Below are 23,691 nucleotides of genomic sequence, written 5' to 3' on the forward strand. Positions count from 1 at the left end.
TAAATAGACGAGACGCGACTTATTTTCTAGCTTTAGCTATTTTTCTATACTTCTCATACTTACCTTAAAAACATTTAATGCGAATTTTTAACGGTTATCCTTTAAAACTTTGTCTGTCAATCGATATTCCTGGTTATCCGGATTTTTAGAAGGTATGTCTTTGCCAGATACTTAAGGATTTGGCAAGAATAACTGTGTCTTATGTTATCGATTTTTAAATTTCCAATTTAATTGAATTTTTGTTTAGTAAGCAAAAGTTTAAATGGTTTTCCTAATCCTAGGGCAGTTTGGTAGCAATTTGCAAAATTGTGTGAGCGGACAGCTTGAGCATAGAAAGTTTTGCACCAAATTAAACTAATTGCTTGCACAACAAGTCAATTAAGTAATTATCCAATGGGTTCCACCATCTTACTATAAAAAGTAACAGCAACATGAGCAGAGCATAAGTTCAGTTTTGAATATGACAAAGTTATTTTGGTTTCTACGCCGCGATCAGCCATTGGAGCTGTACTTTTACGCAGTTCCCCAACTCTGTCTGAGAACAATGGGATACTGGCCGAGTCCCAAGACATCAATGAAGAGGCCTTGGAGGGCGTACATTAACTTTATGGTGTTGGGCATTGGCGTTATGACCGAGCTACATGCTGGCGCCATGTTTGCGCGCTCCAATCAACTCTCATTGGCCATAGAGACCTTTTGTCCGGCCTACACATCGTTTGTGACGCTGCTGAAAATGTTTCTCATGCTGCACTATCGGCATGATCTTCACTATGTGGTCGATCAGCAGCGGGAGCTGCTTTTCGGCCATGAGATTGCTGCTGAAACACATGAGATTATACGAAAGAATTCTTTGATGGCGACTCGCTTCAATTTCTGGCCATTTTCCGCTGGCTTCAGCACCAGCAGCATGTACAATCTGAAGCCGTTGCTCTTGGCCTTGGTGCTCCATCTGCAGCGACGCAACGATGAAATTGTCTGGGGTTTACCCTTCAATCACACGTGAGTTGAGTGACTGTTAATGCATGGCACTATACAAGTATAATCCCTCTTTGTTGCAGCATGCCCAGCTTTTTGCTCAGCTGGCCGTATTTGCCGGCCATGTTCATCTTCTCGGCGTACACGGGCTACATAACCATCTTCATGTTTGGCGGCTGTGATGCCTTCTACTTTGAGTTCTGTGTGCATATTGGCACACTCTTCAAATCCTTGCAGGTGGACACACGTGCTCTGTTCCAGCCCTACGAGGGTGAGGTTTCTTTTGCTCTTGCTACTGTCTTCTGGTTTCCTAACATCCTGGCTTACTAACTTTCTGCCTTGCAAACTTCATGACTATAAAACTACCTTAGGGAAACACTCCGGCTTATTGTTGTCGTGACAACTGTATTTCCTGATATCCTATCTTTTAATTTTCCCGAGTTCCTGACTATTTGACTTTATTCCTTAACTGCCTGTCTTTATGACTTTCTAACTTTATAGCTTCTTAACTGCGTGTTTATTTGATAACTCCACTCCACTTTTTGTAAACTTGCCTTCCTGACATTCTGTCCTTCTGATTCTTTAACCTGTCTCCCTGATATTCTGTCATTCTGATTTCCTAAACTTCCTAATCCCCTGTTTTCCTGATTTCCTGAATGCTTGACATCTTGCCTATAGGACGCACTTTCCTAACTTTCTAATTATGGCGATGTCCTTTCTTCCTGTTTTTGGACTCAACAATAACTGGCTTTCTTACATTTTAAGTTTCTGGCTTACTGGCATCCCAAGTTCCCAACTGAGACAACTGACTTTCTGATTTACTGTCTTTAAACTCGCTTCCATATTATCTGTCTTCCTGAAAAATCAACACCCTGATGTCCTGACTTTCTAACTGCGTTTATTCCCAAGTTCCTTACTTGTAGGCTGCTTTCATACCGTCTCGTGGCTTTCTGACTTCTGATTGATGTTCTTACTTTCTGTTATCCAAACTCACTAATGACGTGACTGCCTTTCTCTACAATAGATCTCTTGCAAATAGATGGACTGCACGCTGCACGCTTTGAAGCTGCTTTGGTAGAGCTAATCAAACGACAGAATCGCATCATCGATTTGACGCATTTCTTTGGCAAACGCTACTGGATCATTACGCTGCTGCACTTTGTCTCCGCCAGCATGGTGATTGCGGTCAGCATCTTCAATCTGATGACCGTCGGTGGCAATGGTTTCGGCACTCTGCTCTACGTGAGCTACACGATTGCAGCGCTCAGCCAGCTTCTCATCTATTGCTATGGCGGCACGCTGGTGGCCGAGAGCGTAAGTTGTTGCTTGTTGCTTGTGAGTTTGCCTTTTCCTCTCCTCTCCTTTGTGTTTTTTTTTTGGTTTTAGAGCATGGAACTGGCTGTGGTTATGGGCAGCTGTCCCTGGCATCGTTGCCTGCCCCGACATCGTCGTTATGTGCACATGTTTATACTGCGATCGCAACGTGCGCTCTCAATGTCCGTGCCCTTCTTTTCGCCCTCTTTGGTCACCTTTGGCGCAGTTTGTTTCGAACAAAATCCATTTGCAAATTCGTTTTTAATGTCACGCTTTTTGTTTTCTAGATACTACAGACATCTGGTTCTATTATTGCGCTGGCAAAATCCTTTCAATGAATATCTTCATTTCAATTGTTGTCAAATAAATAAGGAGACAAAAGTATACTAAGTAGTCTATACCATTAAGTCAGATCTCACAACAAACCTTAAATTTTTCACTTCAATAATAAACTCCACTAACGCATATTCTCACAAATACTTTCGAAAAAATATATATATAAAATACTCGCAAACACAAACAAAACGCAAACGATATAAACGATGGTTAATACTCGTCAGCTTAGTGCTAAACAATTTGAGGTCCTCACCAACTGGTTGGAAACCAAGAAGATCAATTTGATGAATAGCCTGGAGGATGGCAACATTGATCTCAACGCCGTGGCGTCCTCGATGAAGCTGATTAATAAGAGATTCGCAACCACTTCGGTCTATACAGCAAATAACAACTTTGCCTTGAAGTTGAAGAACTGGGATAACTTTAATTTGTTGGTGCTACGCAAAATGGGCGTAAACGTCACACGCAAACAGCTGGAGGATTTGGCCAAGAGTGAAGCTTATGCATTGTATTATTTGCTCTATCAAGTGATGTGTGCCGAGCGCAGAGGATTCAAAATGTTTACTCCCCGACGTTCGGAGTCATTGAAACCCAACGACAATCAGGTCAAGACATTCCGCAACGTGACACCGTCTCAAGCCATAAAGAAGCCGGAGCAATCGCCGAAGCAATCGCCGAAGCAATCGCCGAAGCAATCGCCGAAGCAATCGCCGAAGCAAACTCCGACGCAAACTTCGAAGCATGCTTCGACGCAAACTCCGAAGCAAACTCCGAAGCAAACTCCGAAGCAAACTCCAACGCAAACTTCGAAGCATACGCAAACTCCGAAGCATGCATCGACGCAAACTCCGAAGCAATTTCCGAAGCCAACTCAAGGGCGTCCGAAACCAAAGACTTCTACATCTCCCATTCAGACTCAAGTGCGTACGACTGCACAAGTTTTGGCCAGACAGACTCAAGTTCAGCCCAAGCCACCCTACAACAAAGTTAACAAACCAGTTCAAAAGAAATTCGGTGATTCGACAACACAGACTGGGGCTTCAATGCAACAGCTTCAACGTAGCATTACTTGGCCAAAGAAGAGTTTTAAGGAAGCGGCTGTCAACTGTAAGATCTTTGATACGATCATAATCATGCAGTTGGAGATTCGCATGGATCAGCTCAATGAGAAGAGTTACGACATGATGCCACAGCAAGGCCAGTCAAGTTCTCGAAAGCAGGAAGCGTCCGAACAGGAGCTGCCAAGGGAGTCGGAACCAAACGAGGTCGAATTTCTTGATTTTTGGTTTGAGCCGCTCGAAATGAACGAGGCGTCCACACGGGAGCTGAAAAGCGAGTCGGAATCAAACGAGCTCGAATTTCTTGAATGCCAGTTTGAGCCGCTCGAAATGGAGTCGGAGCCGGATCTAGTGTCATAGGAGAAATCTAACCTATGAAGGAAGTTCAATCAAGGTAATAGTTTATTTTTTTCAAGTTTTATGACAGGCTTTCATTTACATCATGACGCGGAACTAGTAAAATAGAAGAATATCGCATGTCATTCAAAAATTGTTGATTAATTTAAAAATAAAAATGTGGGAAACCGTAAAATTATCTTTTTCTATCTAAATTTTGCAGTTGAGTTTCAAACGAAAAAAAATTGAAATTTTTAAATGTATTTCAAGTTTGACAATCTGGTATATTTTAACCCTTGTAGTATATTTAAATATACCAAGTATGACCTTTGGTATATTTCAGTATATTAATTATTTTTCGAATATACAAAATTAATACTGTTTATGATATATTAATTTTGTATACTTAACAAAATAAAATATACTATAAATGTAAAAGTTTATCAGATTGTCTTTCTTACTTGTTTTATATTGAACAAAATACTTGATAGCCCAAATTGGCATTTAAAAACATATAGAAATTTACAAATTCTTCTCAAATTGGAAAATTAAATTTGTAGAAAAAAAACTAGAATTTTTAAATTTAAAATTGAAATTCTTTTTGTCACTTTCCCTTCTTCTGCTTACAAATTTCTCTCTTTATCTTGTCCCTTTTGTGTCTCCCTTTCATATTAATTTTGAATAGTAATAAAAGTTTAATTTTTTTAATTATAAATTGAAATTCTTTCTCTCTCCTTCCCTTTGCTGCTTACCACATGCTCTGTTTATCTTACTCTCTTTCATATTCTTTACATTCGCAACTAAACGAAAGGCTTTAACACCGGCTGCCTGTGCCTTAATTACATGCAAGTTATTAGAGTATCTTTGATTATCTTTGGCTTTTCAATCAGTCTGCGTTTGCCACGCAACCAAACACAAAGCACTGCGAAGTTAGTTCGCCTGGCTTCCTTTGTGGCACATTCATGCAGAGCGAGGCGCCATGGACAAACCGACTTTCTGGGAGCGACACGAGGCGAAGTTCTACACATTCGGCCACTTCTATGCGAACATCTATGGCCAGGTGATGATCGACTACATGCCGCACGAGCCGTTGAAGGGTCCCCTGAAAGTGCTGCTGCTCATCTACAGTCACGCCTTCAGCCTGACGCTGATCGTGGTGGTTCCACTGTACTTTGGCTACAACTATCGCCTGCTGATGGCGGCTGTGGACAGTCGGATGCAGCTGGTGTTGTACGTTGGCTTTGCCAACACACTGATCAAGTACATCACGTGTGTGTTGACCTACATGGCCAACACATTCCACTTCAAGGGCATCAACAATGGCAGCACCATGAAGCGAGCTCACCTCGAGCGCGACATCGTCGACAGTTATCGTGGTCCTCGTTGGCCGAAGCGACGTTTCGAGATCTTTATGTACTACAAATTTACGCTGATCAACACGATGATGATCATACAGGTGTGCGGGATATTTGCCAGCGCTGGCCACGTCCCAGACGATGATGCGGATGCGAAGGCATCGAGTCGTTTGCGTCAGCAATTTGCCATCTATTCGTTTATACTGTGGAACTATACGGAACACATGGCCGACTATTTCTTCTGGGTGAACAGCAGCGTGTTGAAATATCTCCGACTCTTGCAGCAACAGTTGCAGCAAGTCCTCCGCCAAGTGCGACATGTGCAACGGACGCGACATCGCGGCATGTTCATGGTCAACTGTGGGCGACTCTGCGATCGTTTGGCGCTGTTGCGACAGCGTTTCATCGAGATCCATCAGCTGTATGTGGAGAGCTTTCGCATCCATCAGCTGCAGCTGTTGGGACTAACACTCACAACGCTGATCAACAATCTGACCAATTTCTTTACCATCTTCAATCTGGTATCATCGCATTCGCTGGCAAATGCTTCGTATCCGGTGTTGATCAGTGCTGTCTATGCGCTCACCTATTATCTAGATACGTACATTGTGACGCTGGTCAACGAGCAGATCAAACAGGAAATGGAGAATCTCTCGTTGGTCATTGGACAATTTAGCGGTTATCCCTCGCTACAGCCGCCCAGCTTGGATCAAGAGGTAATCCTCATATTCATTTTTTATACCCGCTACCCATAGGGTAGCAGGAAATGTATGTAACAGGTAGAAGGAGGCATCTCCGACCCTATAAAGTATATATAATCTTGATCAGCGTCAACAGCCGAGACGATATAGCCATGTCCGTCTGTCCGTCCGTCCGTATGAAACACTGGATCTCAGAGACTATAAGAGATACAGCTATAATTTTTTCGACAGCATTTGTTATGTTTGCACGCAGATCAAGTTTATTTAAAATTTTTGCCACGCCCACTTCCGCCCCCGCAAATCAAAAAAATCGAATAACAAGCCTAATTTTAAAGCTAGACTTGCGATATTGGTATATACAATAATTACTATAGTAGTTATGATTCCTGAAAATTTGGTTGCGATCAGATAAAACTTGTCGAAGTTATTAAAGAAATACTTTTGTGTGGGCAAAATCGCCTACTTACTAGGGGACTTAGTTGCTTTGGCCGACGATCTGGTCCATTGTGCCGTCTATGGTATATTTTGAATGGTGTACTATATCGATATACCAAACATACCATTTGGTATATTTTTAGCATTTTCGGTTTATTTTGAAAATGATACCGCAATATTTTGCCTTTATTAAAAATGGGTAGCGAGTATCTCACAGTCGAGCACACTCGACTGTAACTTTCTTACTTGTTTTTATTTATTTCACTTTTACTTTCTTTCTGTGCAGCTGGAGCAGTTTTCACTGCAGATATTGCAGCATAAACCGCCCATGTTGTGCGGCCTTTTGTATCTGGATCGTCGGATCATTTATCTCATCGCGGTCACAGCTTTCTCCTACTTCATTACGCTCGTGCAGTTCGATATGTATCTGGCCAACACGCAACGCCATTCACGCTAGTTTTGTGGACTCAATATCGATGTCAATCAAATCAGCAGCCAATTTCACTAATTGTTGACACCCAAGTTTAGTTGATTTCAGTCCGAACACACAATACAATATGCTTTTATTACCACAGTGAAAGAGCTCTCGACCTGCAGCAGCCTACCGTGCGTATACGCAATTTTGACGAAAGCTACTTAGTGATAAAAATGTAACCTATGCTATAATAATACGAAAATTAAAAATATATATTAAACTACATTAAAAATCTCTTATAAACAATCATAAAATATAATCTAAATGAATAACAAACTCATAAAAGTCCACAAATTGCACTCAAACGAAAAACTTTTCCTTCTTTTGATTACGTTGCGTATACTTAATATTTTTAATTGAGCAAAGAATAGAAAAAAGTATGTTCATACTTTGCATGCACATAAATATGTATTAAATATAAATATAGAATGTAATAAAAAGAAAAATAAATGAAATTAATTAAGTTAAAGAATTCTCTAAAAAAAAGAAAACAACGTATACGTAATATTTGAAGTCGAGCAGAAAATTGCAAAATAAATTAATGTTAGTATACTTTTGGGGTGTACGAATGTGCAATAAATATAAATAGATTGCAATATGAAAATGAATAAAAGAATTCTCAAAAAAAAAGGCTGCGTATACGTAATATTTGAAGTCGAGCAGAAAATTGGAAAATAAATTAATGTTAGCATATTTTTGGGGTGAACGAATGTGTAATAAATATAAATAGATTGCAATATGAAAACAAATTCGAAGAATTCATGTATGTTCCCAAACATTTTAGAATACAAAATTTTATAATAAATATGAATATTTTTTAGAAAAAAATTTAATTGGATTACTACGATGAATTTCCTATGTACTTACATCATAAATTGTTTACAAATGCAAATGACACACACACAAAATGTTTACGTATCGAATTTCATGTTTATTACGAATATCGCATGGTTTTTTTTTTTTTTTTTTTGCATTTTTAAGTTTTGTCTTTTTTGTTGTTGATGAACTATTAAATGATAAATAATACAGGATTGATTCACAAAATGTTTTTTGTTTCTTTTTGTTGTTTTTGTTATAATTAATTTCGAATACACAGCAATGTTTGTGTGTGTGTTAGTCTGTGTCTGTATGTATGTATGTACATAAGTGCTAGCGTATGTGTGTGTGTGTTCGTGTTGTTGTATGCAACTCTAGGCCACGACCGCGAATTACATTAAAAGAGAGAGAGAGAGAAAGAGATGCGCAGCACTTAAAAGAAGTTCTCTTCTTAAGGTTGATTGCTGATTTGTATTTTGCTATTAGCTATTATTGTTGAGTATTATTGGAATAGTTCAGCAGCTGCACACGGGCAACAAATACAAATGCACGTTGCACGTTCTCTCACATGCAATATGTATTAACATACTCTCTATGTATGTATGTATGTGTGTGTGTATATCGTATATGCTAGTATACCTAATTAATCGTATATAACTTTATCAGATCAATAAACTTAAATCGTAGAGAAGTTGATTTTTTTTTTAAATTTCGAGCAATTAATCAATTCAATTAATGTACGCCAGGGCTGCACAACATACATATGTAGTTATCGATTATCGATTAGCGTTTAGCCGATCATCGATAAAGCTCAATAGCAGCACTGGTTTGAAAACAATTTTTTCTTTTTCTGTTCATGTGTGTGTGCGCATGTGTATGTGTGTGTGTGTGTGTGTGGGTAACTTAAAGTATTTAAACTGTTAGTAAGTAATCTTAAAGCACTTATTCGCCAAAGGACAACAAATCGTTTAACTTTAAAAGGCAATCGAATAAGTTGTACTTAGGTACATACGTTCTCCTTTCTATAATTTCTTTGCTTTTTCTTTTCTTTTCTTTTTTTTTTTGTCTCTATCGTTAACAATAACAAACATATCGTGTGTTTTTTTTTATCCATTCTTTATGTGTGATGTATACCATTTGTTGTTATTAATATTAGTATTATTATTATTGTTATAATTGTATTGTATTTAATAAATTATCAATTTTTGGGGATGAGGGGTAGGGTAGGGAAGGGAAAGGGTGTGAATCAAGAGCAGTGATCAGTTGCACGAGCTCCAAAAACTCGCATCTCATCGTAATCACAGCCCGCAACTGTTTGTGTGTGCGTGTGCGTGAGTGTGTGTGTGTGTGAGAGTGTGTGTTGTGTATGCATTATTTATATAAACAATGTATGCTTGTAAATATATCGATAATCGTAGTACTTAGGTATATAAATTTATGCATATTATCATTATTATTATTATTATTATTATTATTATTATTATTATTATTAATTTCTTCTTCATCATCTTCTGCTTCTTTTTGCATACCAACAACAAGAATAACTGATAAAGGCACCATTTTGATGAAATGCTTCCACATAATGTGTGTAAAACGATTTTCTGAATGATGTAGCACGAAATCGTTTATAACAATGGATCGTTTTTAAATGCCTCTCAGTATATATGTATGTATATGTATTAGCAATCGCAAAATCACATACATACTATGTATATGAATACATACACATATGTACGCTCTCTGTATGCGTGCGTGTGTGTGTGTGTGTACATCATTATTCATTATTCATTTTTATTCAGTTTTGGGTTTTCTTCTTCTTTTAGGTAAATTCTTGCATACATGTTTCTAAGGCTACATCAAAAATTGTCTTTAGTTTTTATTTTTTCTTTTCTTTTCATTTTTTTTCGGTTTCTTTTGTTATTACAAATAGGTCTTCGGATGGTTAAGCATGTGTGTGTGTGAATGTGTGTGTGTAAGTTATGAATATACTCGTAAATGCTTTAATTAATTGCATTTAAGGCTTTGGAACAGTTTACCTTTTACTTTATGGAATTCTCAAATCCAAAATGAACTGCACTGTGATGTTCTATGTATATAAGTTAGTACTATATATATATACTATATAGTGTGTAGTTAGTTTTATAAATGATACATTAGTTAGTAAATTAATAAATTTTTCCATTTTTTCACGTATTTTCTCATATTTATTATCATCTATTTGCTATTTGAACATCGTCCTCCACTCTCCAAGTTTTTGCTCTATTCAATAATGTTTAAATTTCTTCATTTTCATTTTCATTTTTTTTCTTTTTTGTTATGTACTTTAAATTGCTTTCCGTTTGATTTTGTTTACACAGAGGCGTGAGGTACTTCACTAATAAGATAATGCAATGGCGCAAGGCGGAATATATATATATCGATATATACGTATATATATATTTGTTTTTTTATTTGATCGAAACTATGGGCAGTAGATGAAAGCGATTTGGCTACTAGTACTAGTATGTAGGTTTCTTTTTTTCTTTGATGTATATATAGTATATATAGCTAGATAGATAAAACTCCCCATCTTGCAAGTGTGGGGTAAATACTAGAATGGAAAACTGTCGCTAGCATGAACTGGACAATGGGCAGTTTAAGGTCTTATGGGTGAACGTATACTTATCTATACAAAAAAAAACAACCTAAAAAAAAAAAAATGTAATTAACGACGACCAGCTTAATACAATATCATAAGTTCCATATACGATACGATCGTTATTTGGATTCAAAAATGGGCTCAGGTTTATCATCGTCATCATCATCATCTGCTTCATCGTCATCTTCATCACATAAGAGACTTTTTCTACTATACATATATTAACTATATAATATATACCTATTATATCGCCCTTTTGCATACCCAATTTTCGCAGTCGTGGCTCTTTCGATACACTCTCTATTATAATACTCGTATATATATTTATAAAAAAAAAAAACACACATTTCTTATATGGGACATCTTTTGTTGTTGTTGTTGTGGTAAATGGTGAACACACATTTGAATTTACAAAATTATTTGCAATTTTTTTCCTATCTTTTCATTTCTTTAAGTTTTCTTTTTTGTTTCGCAGTTAAACATTATCCTTTTTAAAGGCGTGTCTATCATATATATTTATATAAGTGAGAAGAGAATCGAGAGTAAAAAGTGTTTACGCATTTTGATGAAATATATGTTTTTGTTTTTTTTTTGTTTTCTTTTTTCTTCTTTTTTTTGTTTTGTTTGTTTATTTTTATTACATTTACTGCTTTTTCTTTTGTTTAGATTTAAATTAATATAATTCGCTTAGGTTTTTGTGTTTATTAAATACAACAATGTGAAAGAAATGAATTTTGCATGCAACAATTGTTCAATTGTTCTCATCAATTGTTTGCACACAATACAATTTATACTGTTTTCTCAATGCTTTATAATGTTTATAAGCGCGGGTCGGGGCGGGGCGGGGGCGGGGGGTTCAAAGAGAGTTCATAATTTACAAAATAGTATGTGTGTATTTATAAGTAGTATATATTCATATTACAAATTAAAGGACTGAGACAAAATAATATATATTTAATGGGCACACAAAACGAAAAAAACAAATAAAAAAAAATATATAGTATATTTATATGTATGTATATAAAGTAGAATAATATTAATAAACTTTGAATTTTACTAAATTTCTTTAGAACAAAAAGAGTTGGAGGAATAAAAAAAATAATAATAATAAAGTATAGTTAGCAGTTATGTGCGTTGTCTACAATTCATGAATTTGTTTTCGTTTTCGTTTTGTTTTTGCTTTTTTTATTTTTCTTTGTTTTTTTTTTTTTTGTTTTTTGTTGAACATTAGCTAATTGTTTGCTGTCGATATATATATGTATATATATTATATAAAAAAAATTGTAAATACCTTCTGTTGGGGGCATTTGAGTTTTGTTTTTTTTTTCTTCTTTTTGTTGTTGTTGTTGCATATTCTCTTTGTAAAATTAAACCGTATCGGTGTGTGTGTATATATACTATATATGTATATGTTGTATTGATCGTAATATGCTTATGTATGTGTGTGTGTGTGTGTGTGTGTGTGTATGTATTTTCTTTTTATTTGTTATGTTTTCTTTTGTTTTTTCTTCACGACGCTTCTTCTTCCACAATCTTGTTAAGTAGTAAAATGACTTTTTGCATTGAAAGAACGTTTTTCTTCTTCTTCTTCTTATTGTTTTTCCCCATCTCTGTGTTTCTTATTTCTTTTGCTCGTTGCTGACGCTTTTACTGTTAGTTATAGGCTACATGGGAGTTGGGTCTGTGTGTATGTGTGTACATATTCATGTCGATTTGTGTGTGTGTGTGTTGCATTAGGCAAAGGCGCGCGCGTGGGGGAAAAAATACAATACATCTAACAACAAATGCACCAACTTATCGTCGTCGTCGTCGTCGTCTTCATTTTCAACTTCATCTTCGTCTTCTTCTTTTTCTTCTTCTTCGTCATCGTGTGTCAACTTTCAATTGCTATCATTAACGTAGTATATGTATATTTGACGCTAGTCGCACTTAAAGACTTTTACATATACATGTATCCTAACATAATAATAATAATAATATGCGATCATTATCATTATTAGCGTCAACATAACTCTAACTTCTCGCTATAACTCTCGTATTAACATCAACATAAACAAACAACACTAACGTTCTCCTCCTCCTTCCTCCATCCTTCTCCTTCTCCTCTTCCTTGACTCGCATTCTGCATTCGATTTTCTGCCTTAGATCTTATGTAGTAATATGCAATCAGTGTTTTTTTTTTGTGTTTTCTTCTTTTTTTGTTGTTTTTGTTTTTGTTTGTATATCAATTTTGTTCTAACTAAAACTAAACAGCCGCCGCTGCAGTTCAAAAACAGCTTTGTCCACACAACAAGCGACAAACCAGAGACAAACTGTAAGAATCTAGAATCCTTCTTCAAGTTTTGGGGGGGGGAGAGGAAATTCTAAATATGGATTCTTAACTATATATATGTATATATAGTATTTATATATATAATATATAACCATCTAATCATTAACAACATCTAGTTGGTTGCTGTTGTTCTGGTTTGTTCTTGTTGCTTTTGGTTTCTTTAAATTGGTTGTTGTTGTTGCGGTTGTTATTGTTGTCGTCATCGTCGTGGTTGTTTTTCTTTCAGCTGCTGTTGTTGTTGCTGTGGTGCATCAGTGCGACTGATTTGTTGATGATGTTGTTGCTTGTGTGTTGGTTGTTCTCGAGACAGGTCGACAACGTACTCGAGGCGGCAGTGTCCATGTTGTTGTGGCTGTTGGTCATAGAGATTCCTTCGATGGTACCCAAATGGTTGGTCCCGACTGCGACCAAATCATTGACTTCACTTTGCTATAGATTTCCTCAATCGTATCGCCTTGTACAACGCCTGCAATTCAATTGAATGAATTAATCCATCATTTAGTATATATCCATTATTTGTGATTTACCCGTGAAGTATTCGCCAAATTCTTGCTCCATTTTAATAGCACGCTCGTATGTCTTCTTTGCCTGCTCCTCGGTCATGCGACGATTCATTTCCCTGTAGACAAAAGTTAAGCCGCAATTATAAATTGAACTTCTTCTTCTGCTTCTTTACTATTGAACTTACATGACTGAGTCCACGGACTTGGGCTTGATGAAGACGGCAACGGGATAGAGTTGCGCCACTTGGAGACGCTTAATTGCATTGCCCGATACATCCAGTATGCAGTGCTTGCCACGCTCGGCAACTTCGCGCACACTGGCCACCGATGTGCCATACAAATTGTCATTGTATTGGCCAGCCTCGATGAACAAATGATTCTGTATATCACGCTCCATCTGTTCGCGCGACGACACAAAATGATAGTCCCGTCCATCGACCTCATATTCGCGTTTCGGTCTCGTAGTATCTGTTTGGCATTGCATTAAATGTGTGGATTAATCTAGATCTAGAATCTAGTATAGCATTTTTCAATACTTACGTGGCACACAGGAGCCGAACTTATCGGGGTATTCAGATATTAAATCATCGTTAATGCGATCCTTCAGGGGTCCCAATATGATGACGGGACGTGTGTAGTTGATGGACAAACGCTGCACGGCCTCATAGGACAGCACGTTCTCCTCAGAAGCTGTAAGCATAGTAGGCAATGGTATTAGGTTTTGTGCGGGTGCAAAATCATAACGAACCAAATGTACACAATGAGTGGAGAGAGGGTCGTTCGAGGGGGGAACGGGGAACGGGGGTTGGGTAGAGGGGCAAAGGTTGGGTTCGAAATTATATAGATTTCTTATTTGTCCAGATATGTATAAAAGGTAAAATACGGTTATAGATTTATCAATTTCGTATTCGCATATGCATAAGAAACAGAAAGAAAGTGAGCTAGATAAAACAAAAAAATAATAATAGAGAGTGTAAGAGAAAGAGAGAAGAGAGCGAGAGACAGCGCAAAAGGGAAAAAGGGGGAAATGTTTCTTCTTTTTTTTTTTTCATTTTTCATTTTTCATTTGTGTATCCTCAAGCATTTAAGAAATTGGTTTACGACGGCTCTCAGCTTCACAAAATCATTAGCTAAAGGTTCAAAAAAGTTAAACAGGTAGAGCTAAGTTTTAGATTTAGTGTGTAACGAGCATAAAGCTTGCAAAAAAAAAAGAACAGATATTGCAAGAAAGAAAGAAAGTTGTGAGCTACATTAAGTATACGTCAATTCGAGGATACGGCAAAATGAAAAGAAATAATCTTAAAAAACGTAAATTTAAGCAAAGAAAAAAATAGACGTGGAGGAAGCGGGTTTAGGGCTGAGGTTCAAAAAGGAGGCGGGGCTGGGGGCAGGGAGCAGGGTTGTTTTGGTGGTTAAGAAACAGCAAAAATTAACTGCCATTTGAATAATATTATTTGTAATCATAATCATAAGACTAAGTCATAAATTCATAAATCATAATTCATAATTCGTAATAATTCGTAATTCAAAATCAGTATCAATATTTGTATCATATAGATTAAGATTTCTAGATTGAAATGAAATCGTTTTGTATTACATACATATATACATAATGGTCGATTCGATATTCGATATATAGTATTATACTTTGTATCATATTCAAAGTTACAGCCAAAAAGATTGTGCTATGTTCTAGACGAGCGAGCAACAAATACACGAAATTACAATCACCAAAACTTAACTACAATTACATATGTATGTGTGTGTGTGTGTGTGTGAGTGTGTTGTTTAACTAACTAATTAACTAACTAACTAACTAATTATTGCATACACATTACCAAAATCATTATCAAATACTTAATAAGAACAAAACAAAATCCCAACAACAACACAACAAATAATAAATGGAAATCAATGTGTGTGTGTGTGTGTGTGTGTGTGTGTGTGATAAATTAGTAGAAAGTTGAAAGTACAGAGATCAAACAGACCAACAAAATGTGACAAGAAATGATGAACGATATGATCTCAAGTTTAGTTTCTTTTTAATCATATTTATATATGTATATTACTTAAATAACTAGACTATACATTTATGTGGTACATTATATCGTATATATAGAAGCCTAAAAGGGGGGGGTTGGTGGTTGGTGGTGGCGGTGGTTGGTGTGTGGTTACTAAACGGGGAATTCGGTAATCGGTAATCGGTAATCGGTTGCGGTGTCGATTCGATTTTTGGTTTGTGGTTTGAAATTATAGTTTACTCACTCTGTAACAGCATTTGCAATTCATGTTAAGATAGTACAACTATTTCGATTAGTGAATCAAAAAGAAATGATGCCAATGGGGAGAGGGTTAAACACAGAAACCAACATAAATGAATAAACTATGTTTTCGATGATATTCTTTTCTTCTTTTGTGACACAACCGTCTGTAATAATTGTGGAACAACACTTGCTCAAAATCAAACAACACTTTTTATTCATCTTCATTTTTGCTTTTTTTTTTGAAAATCAAGATATATATTCATCATACATCGGTATCGGTAATTATTAACACTAACGATAGTCGTTCGTTTCGCATCCCTGTTTTTTTCTTTTGTTTGTTATCCTTATATAACTATTATGAGTACATAGAAGTAATTAAAATTAAAGAGGGATTTCTTTCTTTCGGTATTTTTTTGGTTTCCTCTTGTGTGTGTGTGTGTGTGGGGAAGAGAGAGAGAGCATTAAGTTGATCGATTCCGATAAATGAGAGCGTGAGAGAAATGTGCGTGCAAAATGGTACGATATCGATAACGATTAATGACAATAACAATACATCTAATTCGGTGTTGAAAAAGGCTTTCGACTGGATTTACGTATTCATTTTGTTTTTTGTTTTTTTTTTTCGGTTTTTCATTTGCATTGCTACAGGAAAATTTGCACTAAATGAATAAAAGTGGGCAGATCAAAGCACAGCACGAAACTAAGCAATTGTCAATCAGAGAAAGAACAAAAAATAAATGGCAAAATATGACAAAGAAAAACGATTGGAAAATATACAAGAGAAGAAGAATCAGGCAAATTAACGCACTGCAATAACTAAAACTAAACTCTACAAGTTAACGGGAAAGATTGAGACTGTGTCTCTGTGTCTAAGCTACGGAATAAGAAAACTATAAAACTCTATCTGAGGAAGATCTTTAATTAATACACTGCCTAACATAGTAAAAGAAACACACTGATAACTAACTGTTTTTTATATGAAAATATCGTTAGTATTTCAAAAAGAAAAAAAATATATTACTAACTGCAAGTATAAAAGACTCTGAAGGTATTAAGAATTAGGTTAGTAACTAAATGTGTGATTATTACAACAAATTGATATCGCTGAAAAGTATTTTTATTTAGAATTTTGGAATACCCTTTTTGCATAAATTATGAAAATGCTCTGCTAATACTTTTGTTAAAAATGAGGCTAATTGAGAGTTACGAAAACAAAAAGAAAAACACAATAGAGATCTATTAAGAGGAGCATGAGTGATTAAGCCTGAGAGCAAGAGCGAGAGCATGACACTTGGGTTAAGAGCGATAGAAAGAGTTTGTGAGAAAGAGAGAGAGAGAGAGAGAGAGACAGTTTGAGAGCGAGAGAAATAGGAAATACTAAACTAACTAAAATGAAAATTGCTTGCACTTTCGTTTTGTTTGATAACAAAAATTTGTTTGAAACCAAAAAGAAGAGAGAGTATATAGAAAAAAAACTGAACAAAAATATATATTCTTGATATTGTTTTTTTTTTGATAACCTATATAGTTTTGATAATAAACGTAAGCTTTTTTTTATTAATTTATTTGTAATATTTAAGGGCCTTTTATAGCTGTTTGTTGCATTTATATGTTTTTTATTTTTTGGTTTGGATCTTTTTTTTTTTGTTTGTTTAATTGTTGGCTTAGTTGCTCGACTTACGATAGTCAGCATCATTATTCTCCAAGTAGATTAATGTTATCTGCTCCATATCGGGTAATTCCACTCTGTAGATTATCTCGCCTGTGCGCAATGCGTTATCATACATACGATATATATCGAATAGAGGTTGGTCGATTGGTTGAGATTAGTTGATTTGGTTGGTTGGTTGGTTGATTGGTTATATGATGTTGTATACGGAGGAGATAGTTGATCAATTTTGTGATTGTTGTCGCAGTATTATGAACGATCGCATGGTGATAACATATATACACACATATATATATATATAGTTCGATATATATATAGATATATATTTATATAGAAAAGTATATGATATATGGTGGTATAAGGGTTTAATGGCACGAATGTGGAAAAAAGGCAGAAAAACAAAACAAGAATATATATATGTATATAGAACATTAGATTATCAATATCGACAAGATTTCATAGATATTATTAAGGGTATTTGTTGTTGGTATTTGTGTTGTATTTTTGTTGTTGTAGTTTTTTTTTCGTTTTTAATTACAATATATAAATAGATATAGATATAGTATAGTATATAGTAAATAAAATTATCAAACGTAACGAAATTATAACAATGTCGTATCGATTAACACACAGAGTTGTTGTTTTTTTTTTTTTGTTGTTTGTTTTTAGAGTTTCAAAAGTAGTAGAGTAGTAGTAGGAGTAGTAGAGTGATGATAGAAGTAGTAGTAGTAGTAGTAGAGTCGAATAATAGCAGGAGGCAGCAGAAAATATATGAAGCAGTTTATATATTTTTGTACATATTATGTATATAGATATATATATATATATTTCGACAAATATATATTATTTGTTGTTGAACGAAAAATACAAAAGAGTTCACACACAAAGAGGTTTAGTCAAAACGGAAATCATTTATTAAAGAAAAAAGAAAGAAAAAGATAAACACAATTAATCATCGTTATAGTTTATTAATACCCTGCAATATTTAAGACAATCTGTAGTGTGTGTTTGTGTAAGTGTGTGTGTATTTAGAGAGTGAAGTAAATGTGTAGGATACGTGTTCGTGTTCGTCATTGGTGAGAGGAGATTTTCTTCTTCTAATATGAATTATTATTCAACTTATCGATAGTATACCGATTATTCTTGCCGATAGTTGAGCAGACAATTCACGTTTAGAATGTGAATATTTACAGGGCGCACAGTGCTAGTCTTAAGAATTGATTCAATTGAGATTTACTTTAATATAAATATGCTAAACAAAAACTAAATGCAAGTATTGTAATTAAATAATAAAAAAGTCTAAAGGACTACACGGAAAATCTAAAATGAAATCACCCCCTTCAAGTCATGTGGAGTTCTTGTCTTGGATTTTGCAAATTGAGTTGAGAGAGACCTGAGACAAGTGTAAATGTAAGCACTTAATAAGTATACACTTACTTATTAATTAACTTAAATTAACACAACACAATAACTGACGAATATAGCACACAGAAATGTAATTATATACAGTTATTCAGATGTATGTACATATATATAAAGTTGATCTATATAATGTAATCAAATGCCTAGATGAAAGATTAAAGTTCAACTCTGAATATATATTTAAAATGAAATTAAATGAACTATCGAACGTGTTCGATAAAATTGTGATTCAATCGGAACGATAGTAAAACTGACTAATACGATTTTCAAAATAGGAATCATGAAATCCTCTCTTTGATAAATGTAAATCGTTTACAAGTTGACAATTGAATTTCTGATACTTTGTATTTTAATCAAACTACATTTAACATTTAGAGAAAACCATTATCTACATTTATCGATAGTTATACGATAGTAATTCAATCGGTAATCGGACAAATGTGTATCGCTGTCTCATTAACTTTAAGAGTATTCTATTGCAATCAATATGAATTGTTCTACTTGAGCAATTACGTAAACATATCGTATAGTAAGTGGACATTAAGTTAAACGAGGACAAAAATATGAAGAAATTTTCAAGACATACACAATCGTATGTTAGTATGTAAATGTATGCGGTTGCATACATCAACAGAGTACGAGAAGAGTAAGAGTTATACACAATCCTGAACTAAACAAATGAAATCAAATAATAATAATAATAATAATCATATTATGCAGTTAGAGAAACTAGTAGTTACATGTAGGAATAATAATAATAATAATAATCATATTTTATATTTGGTATTTGGTATCGATACTAACTATGTATAGATTACGTTAGTATGTACATATGTATTTATGTATAAGAGATGTACATACGAAAGACTCTTTCAATCGCATATGTACACACATACATAGACATAGTATGTATGTATGTATGTATATTTACTTAAATACATACACTTATAGCAGTGTAGATCAGAAATGTAGTTTAAGGTATAAATAAGAAATGTTCAACTAAATCGAAATAAAATAAAGAGCAAATATTAATTTGTACTTAATAACTAATTTATATGACTTATGCAATTGTTTATGTTCTTTATGTATATATGTATGTATGTATGTTTTGTTTAATTGGACACGAACGAAAACGCAAAAAATAAACAAATGGAAGAGAAATCGTGGAATGAGCTGGGTGACAAAAGGTATTCTTGATTGATAAAGTGTGTTCTCTAATGTTTGATACGATCGACAACTAATAGTGAATACTTTAATGTGTAAGTGTGTCTGTGTGAGTGAGTGTGTGAATGTGTGTGTGTGTGTTAAACAATAAATACAAATACACAAATTTATGATTGATCTTGTGTGAGTGTCGAATCAGTTTGATTCAATTTCCTTTTGTAGTTTATAATACTTTGTGTAAATATCTTTATTAATATATATACTATAAATATGTGTAGGTGTAGGTGTAAGTGTGTGTGTGTGTGTGTGTGTGTGTGGTAGTGTGTGTGTGTGTGTTTAAGTTTAAGCTTCAGGTTTATAGTCAAGTACATACCTCCTTCAGCGTTGGCATCGTCTTGTGTGTAGCAAAGCATAAAAGCTGGAAAAATGAAGAGAAAACGGAAACGAAAAAAAAGAGAATCGAAAAAGATATATGTTTTGGTCAGTTTAAAACAGAATAGCGGTAAAAATCGATAGATCGATAGTAGTAGTAGAAATAGTAGTAGTCATAAATAGTAGTATATATAGTAGTAGTATTGTATATAGAATATGGCAGCTAAACACATACACAATAACAATATTATGCATGTGATATATATTGTACTATATGTATGTTTTCTTTTGTTGTTGTTTTGATGATTTTCTTTAGCCATACGGTTTACACTTAGCAACAGGGGGAAGGGGTAAAAGCCTTAAAATATATGTATGTAGTTGTAGCTGATCCTTGGCCGACAAAACACATAAATGAGATTTGTGTTTCAACTGTGAAGCGAACGCTGAAGCAGCACGACGATTCTCTAAATTCATTTCTTACATCCACACTAATTTTACATAAATAATTAAATGATTGTTAAATGCATGTGTGTACGTGTGTGTGTGTGTTAGTTAGTGTTTAAATAATGTGCCATGTGTATTATATAGTATGCAGTATGCAGATGTAGAATGTAGATCCGATATCCCAGTAAATAAACACTCAAGAACATAAACCAGATGTGCATATACCTTTTTCTTTACGTGGTATATAGACAATGAATCAACATGTATCCACACTATATATATGTATATATTAAACATACACACACTAAGCGGTACATACATACATCTGTATATACCCACAGTTTCACAAATATACATATTTATAATTAACAAAAGACAATAATAATAATGTCGAAAGTCCGACATTTGCATAAACTTGCAGCAGCTTTACTCCAGGATTTATTAGATCTTGTATTTTGTTAATAATTGATACTTAAGATGTTTTTTCCCTAAATTTCACCTATTATTAGTATTAAAATTTTTGTGGGATTTATAATTGTTCAAAATACTATAATAACAACAACAATAATATAATAGTGACATTTTTAAAGTGTTCAACTTTGGTTTAGAATAATTAACTTTTCTAATTTTAAAAATGTTAAAGTATGGAGTGTCCTAATAAGTAGTTTCTATTCTACGGTAATAATGATTTATTGAAGTTAAAAAATACCAAAACTTTCATTTGGTATAAAAGCTCAATTTAATTGTTTTTAAGATAAGTAAAGGAAAACTATTTTTATCATCTATTATATATAATTACTTCTTCTATGAAGTGTCCTGATAAGTTGGTTCCATTTTATAAAAATAATGATTCTTTGAAGTTAAAAAATACCAAAACCTTCATTTGGTATTAAACCTAAAAACAATCTTTATCATCTATGAAGTGTCTTCTCTAGTGGTTAATACAATTACTTCTATGTTATCGAAAAAATGTTTTGCGGCATTTAAAAGGTGCTCAATCGGAAATTGGAATACAATTTTATTTTCAATTTTAAAAGAAATATAACATATAACAAAGAAATTCCTTTTTATATTTATGTTGTGTCACACTTTTTTTTATATATAAAACTACTGTTAATCTTGAAACTCTTGCAACTCAAAAAAAGTAATACCATTTTATATTTATGTTGTGTCACACTTTTTTTATAAAATACATACATATCCCGAAACTTTTCCTTATTCTATGTAATACTATTATATAATAGATATAATAAGTCCTATTCAGTTTACTCAAACAGACAAATATGATATAAACGATCTAGAATCAAAAAACAAAGACAAAACGGACAAATTGAGATAGATTTGGTTACCAAATTGATGATATAATTTCAGTAAACTGGCTGCAAGTGTATGTGTGTGTGTAATAGTGTGTGTGTGTGTTGTAGGCACACACAGACAGACTTACGCTGCGGTTCATTCGCTTGATTGTTGTTAACATTGTTAACATCGATTTCACTGTTGCTGTTTACAAATCCATTCGCTATTCATTTTATTTGTTGTTCACCATTTTGCACAAATTTACACACGACACGCACAACAACAAGATATATATGTGTGTGTGTGTGTGATAGTGTTGTTGTTGTTGTTGTCCACGCGCAGAGTGTTCAGGTTGTGAGTGTGTGGTGTATGTGTGTTCGTGTGAATCAAATGAATCAATTCAGGGATACGCAGAGGTTGCCAGAGGAGGAACAAATCAAATATGAAAGTAAACAGAACGAAGAGAACATAAAAATATATATGCAATGATATTTAAACGTAACTCGAAACGCAACGCAAACAAAAACAATAACAAATAATAAAAAAAACAAAACAAGATTGTTTATAAATTAATTAATAGTCTGTAGAAACCAAGTTTTGAATAATTGAATAATGAACGCGAATGTTTGTTTCCCTTGAGGAAACTACAAATACTTATTTTCATTTTTCTTGTATGTGTGTCGAGAGAGAGAGAGAGTGTGTGTGTGTGTGTGTGCGGAAAAATAGAATAGAGTTAACACACTTCTCAGTTGTTTATTGAATGGAAACAGAAACAGTTTGTACTTAAGCTTAATAAATAAACAATAAAGAAATCACGAGAATATTAAAACAATAATCACATCCACACACAGAGACAGCGAGAGAAAGAGACAAAACTTGCACACACTCACACAAAGAGAGAGACAGAGAGATATTTTCGAGAGACAGAGAGAGAGAGAGAGAGATGCACACAGAAAGCGTTCATAACAGTGAAAGAAAGAGACAGAGAGAAAGAGAGAGAAACAGTCGTCGCAAGTTGAGAATTTGAGAATTGAGAGAGCATTTAACAAATAATTGACAATATTCAATTGTTGCTCGAGATGTTCAGGTTGTTGTTGTAGTTGTTGTTGCTGTTGTTACAATTATTATTATTAATATATTTGCTGTTGTTGTTGTTTTTCTTGTTGTTGTTGTTGTTGTTGTTAGTTAATTGTTGTTTGGCGCTCTGTTTTGATTTAATCGAGACTCAGCGAGACTGAAGACTGTGCTACTTACGCTCTTGGTCACTGCCATCTTCGTTCTTCTCATCGCGACTCTTCATAAATGGAAACTTGCGTGAGAATGTAAAATTCTTCTTCTTGCGATCCAAAGTTGATTGCTGTAATTACAACGCACAGACACACAAACACACACGATTAGCAGAAAAGTCAAAGAACAGAGTACAAATGATAATTGGAGTCAATTCTTAAAGTGTGGACTCGACTGTGGAATGAACTATGTGAAATCTTGCCAAGTCACGTCATGTGTGCAACGCACTAAAGACAGCTCTATACATAATTCTAAATACGCTGTGGGAAACTGTTTGGCAAAAACACTTTCAATCGAATATAAATTGGAAGTGGAAAATGTTATATAAAAACTAAACCTTAGCTCTGTTTTGTTTAAAGCAAGCTGCCCACCAAATTTCAAACTCAGAGATCGAGGCATTTGGATATTGATTTCATTAAGAAATATAACTATTTGATATAAAACATATGAGCACTTATAAACCCTATAGCTTTAACGATCAGTATAACAAATTTCATGA

The 23,691-nt window shown here is 34.4% G+C and overlaps 4 protein-coding genes across 9 annotated transcripts in view; 3 read left to right on the plus strand and 1 right to left on the minus strand.

The window, feature by feature from the left end:
• The first annotated feature begins 460 nt into the window (after nucleotides 1–460).
• On the plus strand, nucleotides 461–2,693 carry LOC133848478 (odorant receptor 10a). The gene is made up of 5 exons (XM_062284073.1): nucleotides 461–999; nucleotides 1,059–1,246; nucleotides 2,000–2,289; nucleotides 2,362–2,514; nucleotides 2,577–2,693. Exons 1-5 carry the CDS (start codon nucleotides 461–463, stop codon nucleotides 2,625–2,627), a joined length of 1,221 nt encoding a protein of 406 aa, XP_062140057.1. The 3' UTR covers nucleotides 2,628–2,693.
• Nucleotides 2,694–2,707: 14 nt separating this feature from the next.
• On the plus strand, nucleotides 2,708–4,217 carry LOC133848477 (putative uncharacterized protein DDB_G0290521). Of its 2 annotated transcripts, none has more exons than XM_062284070.1 (2): nucleotides 2,708–3,890; nucleotides 3,978–4,217. In XM_062284070.1, the coding sequence occupies exons 1-2, from the start codon at nucleotides 2,832–2,834 to the stop codon at nucleotides 4,041–4,043; spliced, it is 1,125 nt and encodes a 374-aa protein (XP_062140054.1). In that variant the 5' UTR covers nucleotides 2,708–2,831; the 3' UTR covers nucleotides 4,044–4,217. The 2 variants fall into 2 exon arrangements, with proteins under 2 accessions (XP_062140054.1, XP_062140056.1); XM_062284072.1 differs by lacking the exon at nucleotides 3,978–4,217 and having other exon boundaries at nucleotides 2,712–3,522; nucleotides 3,655–3,671.
• On the plus strand, nucleotides 4,011–7,151 carry LOC133848476 (gustatory receptor 10a). Of its 2 annotated transcripts, XM_062284069.1 has the most exons (3): nucleotides 4,011–4,077; nucleotides 4,988–6,090; nucleotides 6,797–7,151. In XM_062284069.1, the coding sequence occupies exons 2-3, from the start codon at nucleotides 4,999–5,001 to the stop codon at nucleotides 6,965–6,967; spliced, it is 1,263 nt and encodes a 420-aa protein (XP_062140053.1). In that variant the 5' UTR covers nucleotides 4,011–4,077; nucleotides 4,988–4,998; the 3' UTR covers nucleotides 6,968–7,151. The 2 variants fall into 2 exon arrangements, with proteins under 2 accessions (XP_062140053.1, XP_062140052.1); XM_062284068.1 differs by lacking the exon at nucleotides 4,011–4,077 and having other exon boundaries at nucleotides 4,864–6,090.
• Nucleotides 7,152–9,664: 2,513 nt separating this feature from the next.
• The window catches only part of LOC133847509 (disks large 1 tumor suppressor protein), a 37,780-nt gene continuing 23,753 nt past the window's right edge, over nucleotides 9,665–23,691 (minus strand). For 3 of the 4 annotated variants that reach the window (XM_062282613.1, XM_062282614.1, XM_062282615.1), the window contains 7 exons: nucleotides 23,160–23,262; nucleotides 22,054–22,128; nucleotides 20,167–20,211; nucleotides 13,815–13,964; nucleotides 13,460–13,742; nucleotides 13,299–13,390; nucleotides 9,665–13,237 (listed from right to left, as the gene is read on the minus strand). In XM_062282613.1, coding sequence (XP_062138597.1) covers nucleotides 13,131–13,237; nucleotides 13,299–13,390; nucleotides 13,460–13,742; nucleotides 13,815–13,964; nucleotides 20,167–20,211; nucleotides 22,054–22,128; nucleotides 23,160–23,262 — 855 coding nt within the window. In that variant the 3' untranslated portion in view covers nucleotides 9,665–13,130. The remainder of the gene's footprint in view (nucleotides 13,238–13,298; nucleotides 13,391–13,459; nucleotides 13,743–13,814; nucleotides 13,965–20,166; nucleotides 20,212–22,053; nucleotides 22,129–23,159; nucleotides 23,263–23,691) is intronic. The other variant, XM_062282616.1, reaches the window with a different exon arrangement.

Source organism: Drosophila sulfurigaster, chromosome X, assembly GCF_023558435.1.
Source record: "Drosophila sulfurigaster albostrigata strain 15112-1811.04 chromosome X, ASM2355843v2, whole genome shotgun sequence".
Lineage (NCBI taxonomy): Eukaryota > Metazoa > Arthropoda > Insecta > Diptera > Drosophilidae > Drosophila > Drosophila sulfurigaster.

Bases quoted from the DNA above. Each gene is read 5' to 3' on its own strand.
- LOC133848478 (XM_062284073.1), top strand. From the start codon at position 461: ATGACAAAGTTATTTTGGTTTCTACGCCGCGATCAGCCATTGGAGCTG. The intron at 1,000-1,058 runs GTGAGTTGAGTG...TCTTTGTTGCAG, and splicing joins GGTTTACCCTTCAATCACAC to CATGCCCAGCTTTTTGCTCA. The intron at 2,515-2,576 runs GTTTGTTTCGAA...TTTGTTTTCTAG, and splicing joins CTTTGGTCACCTTTGGCGCA to ATACTACAGACATCTGGTTC.
- LOC133848477 (XM_062284070.1), top strand. From the start codon at position 2,832: ATGGTTAATACTCGTCAGCTTAGTGCTAAACAATTTGAGGTCCTCACC. The intron at 3,891-3,977 runs GTCGAATTTCTT...GAATCAAACGAG, and splicing joins GGGAGTCGGAACCAAACGAG to CTCGAATTTCTTGAATGCCA.
- LOC133848476 (XM_062284069.1), top strand. From the start codon at position 4,999: ATGGACAAACCGACTTTCTGGGAGCGACACGAGGCGAAGTTCTACACA. The intron at 6,091-6,796 runs GTAATCCTCATA...CTTTCTGTGCAG, and splicing joins CGCCCAGCTTGGATCAAGAG to CTGGAGCAGTTTTCACTGCA.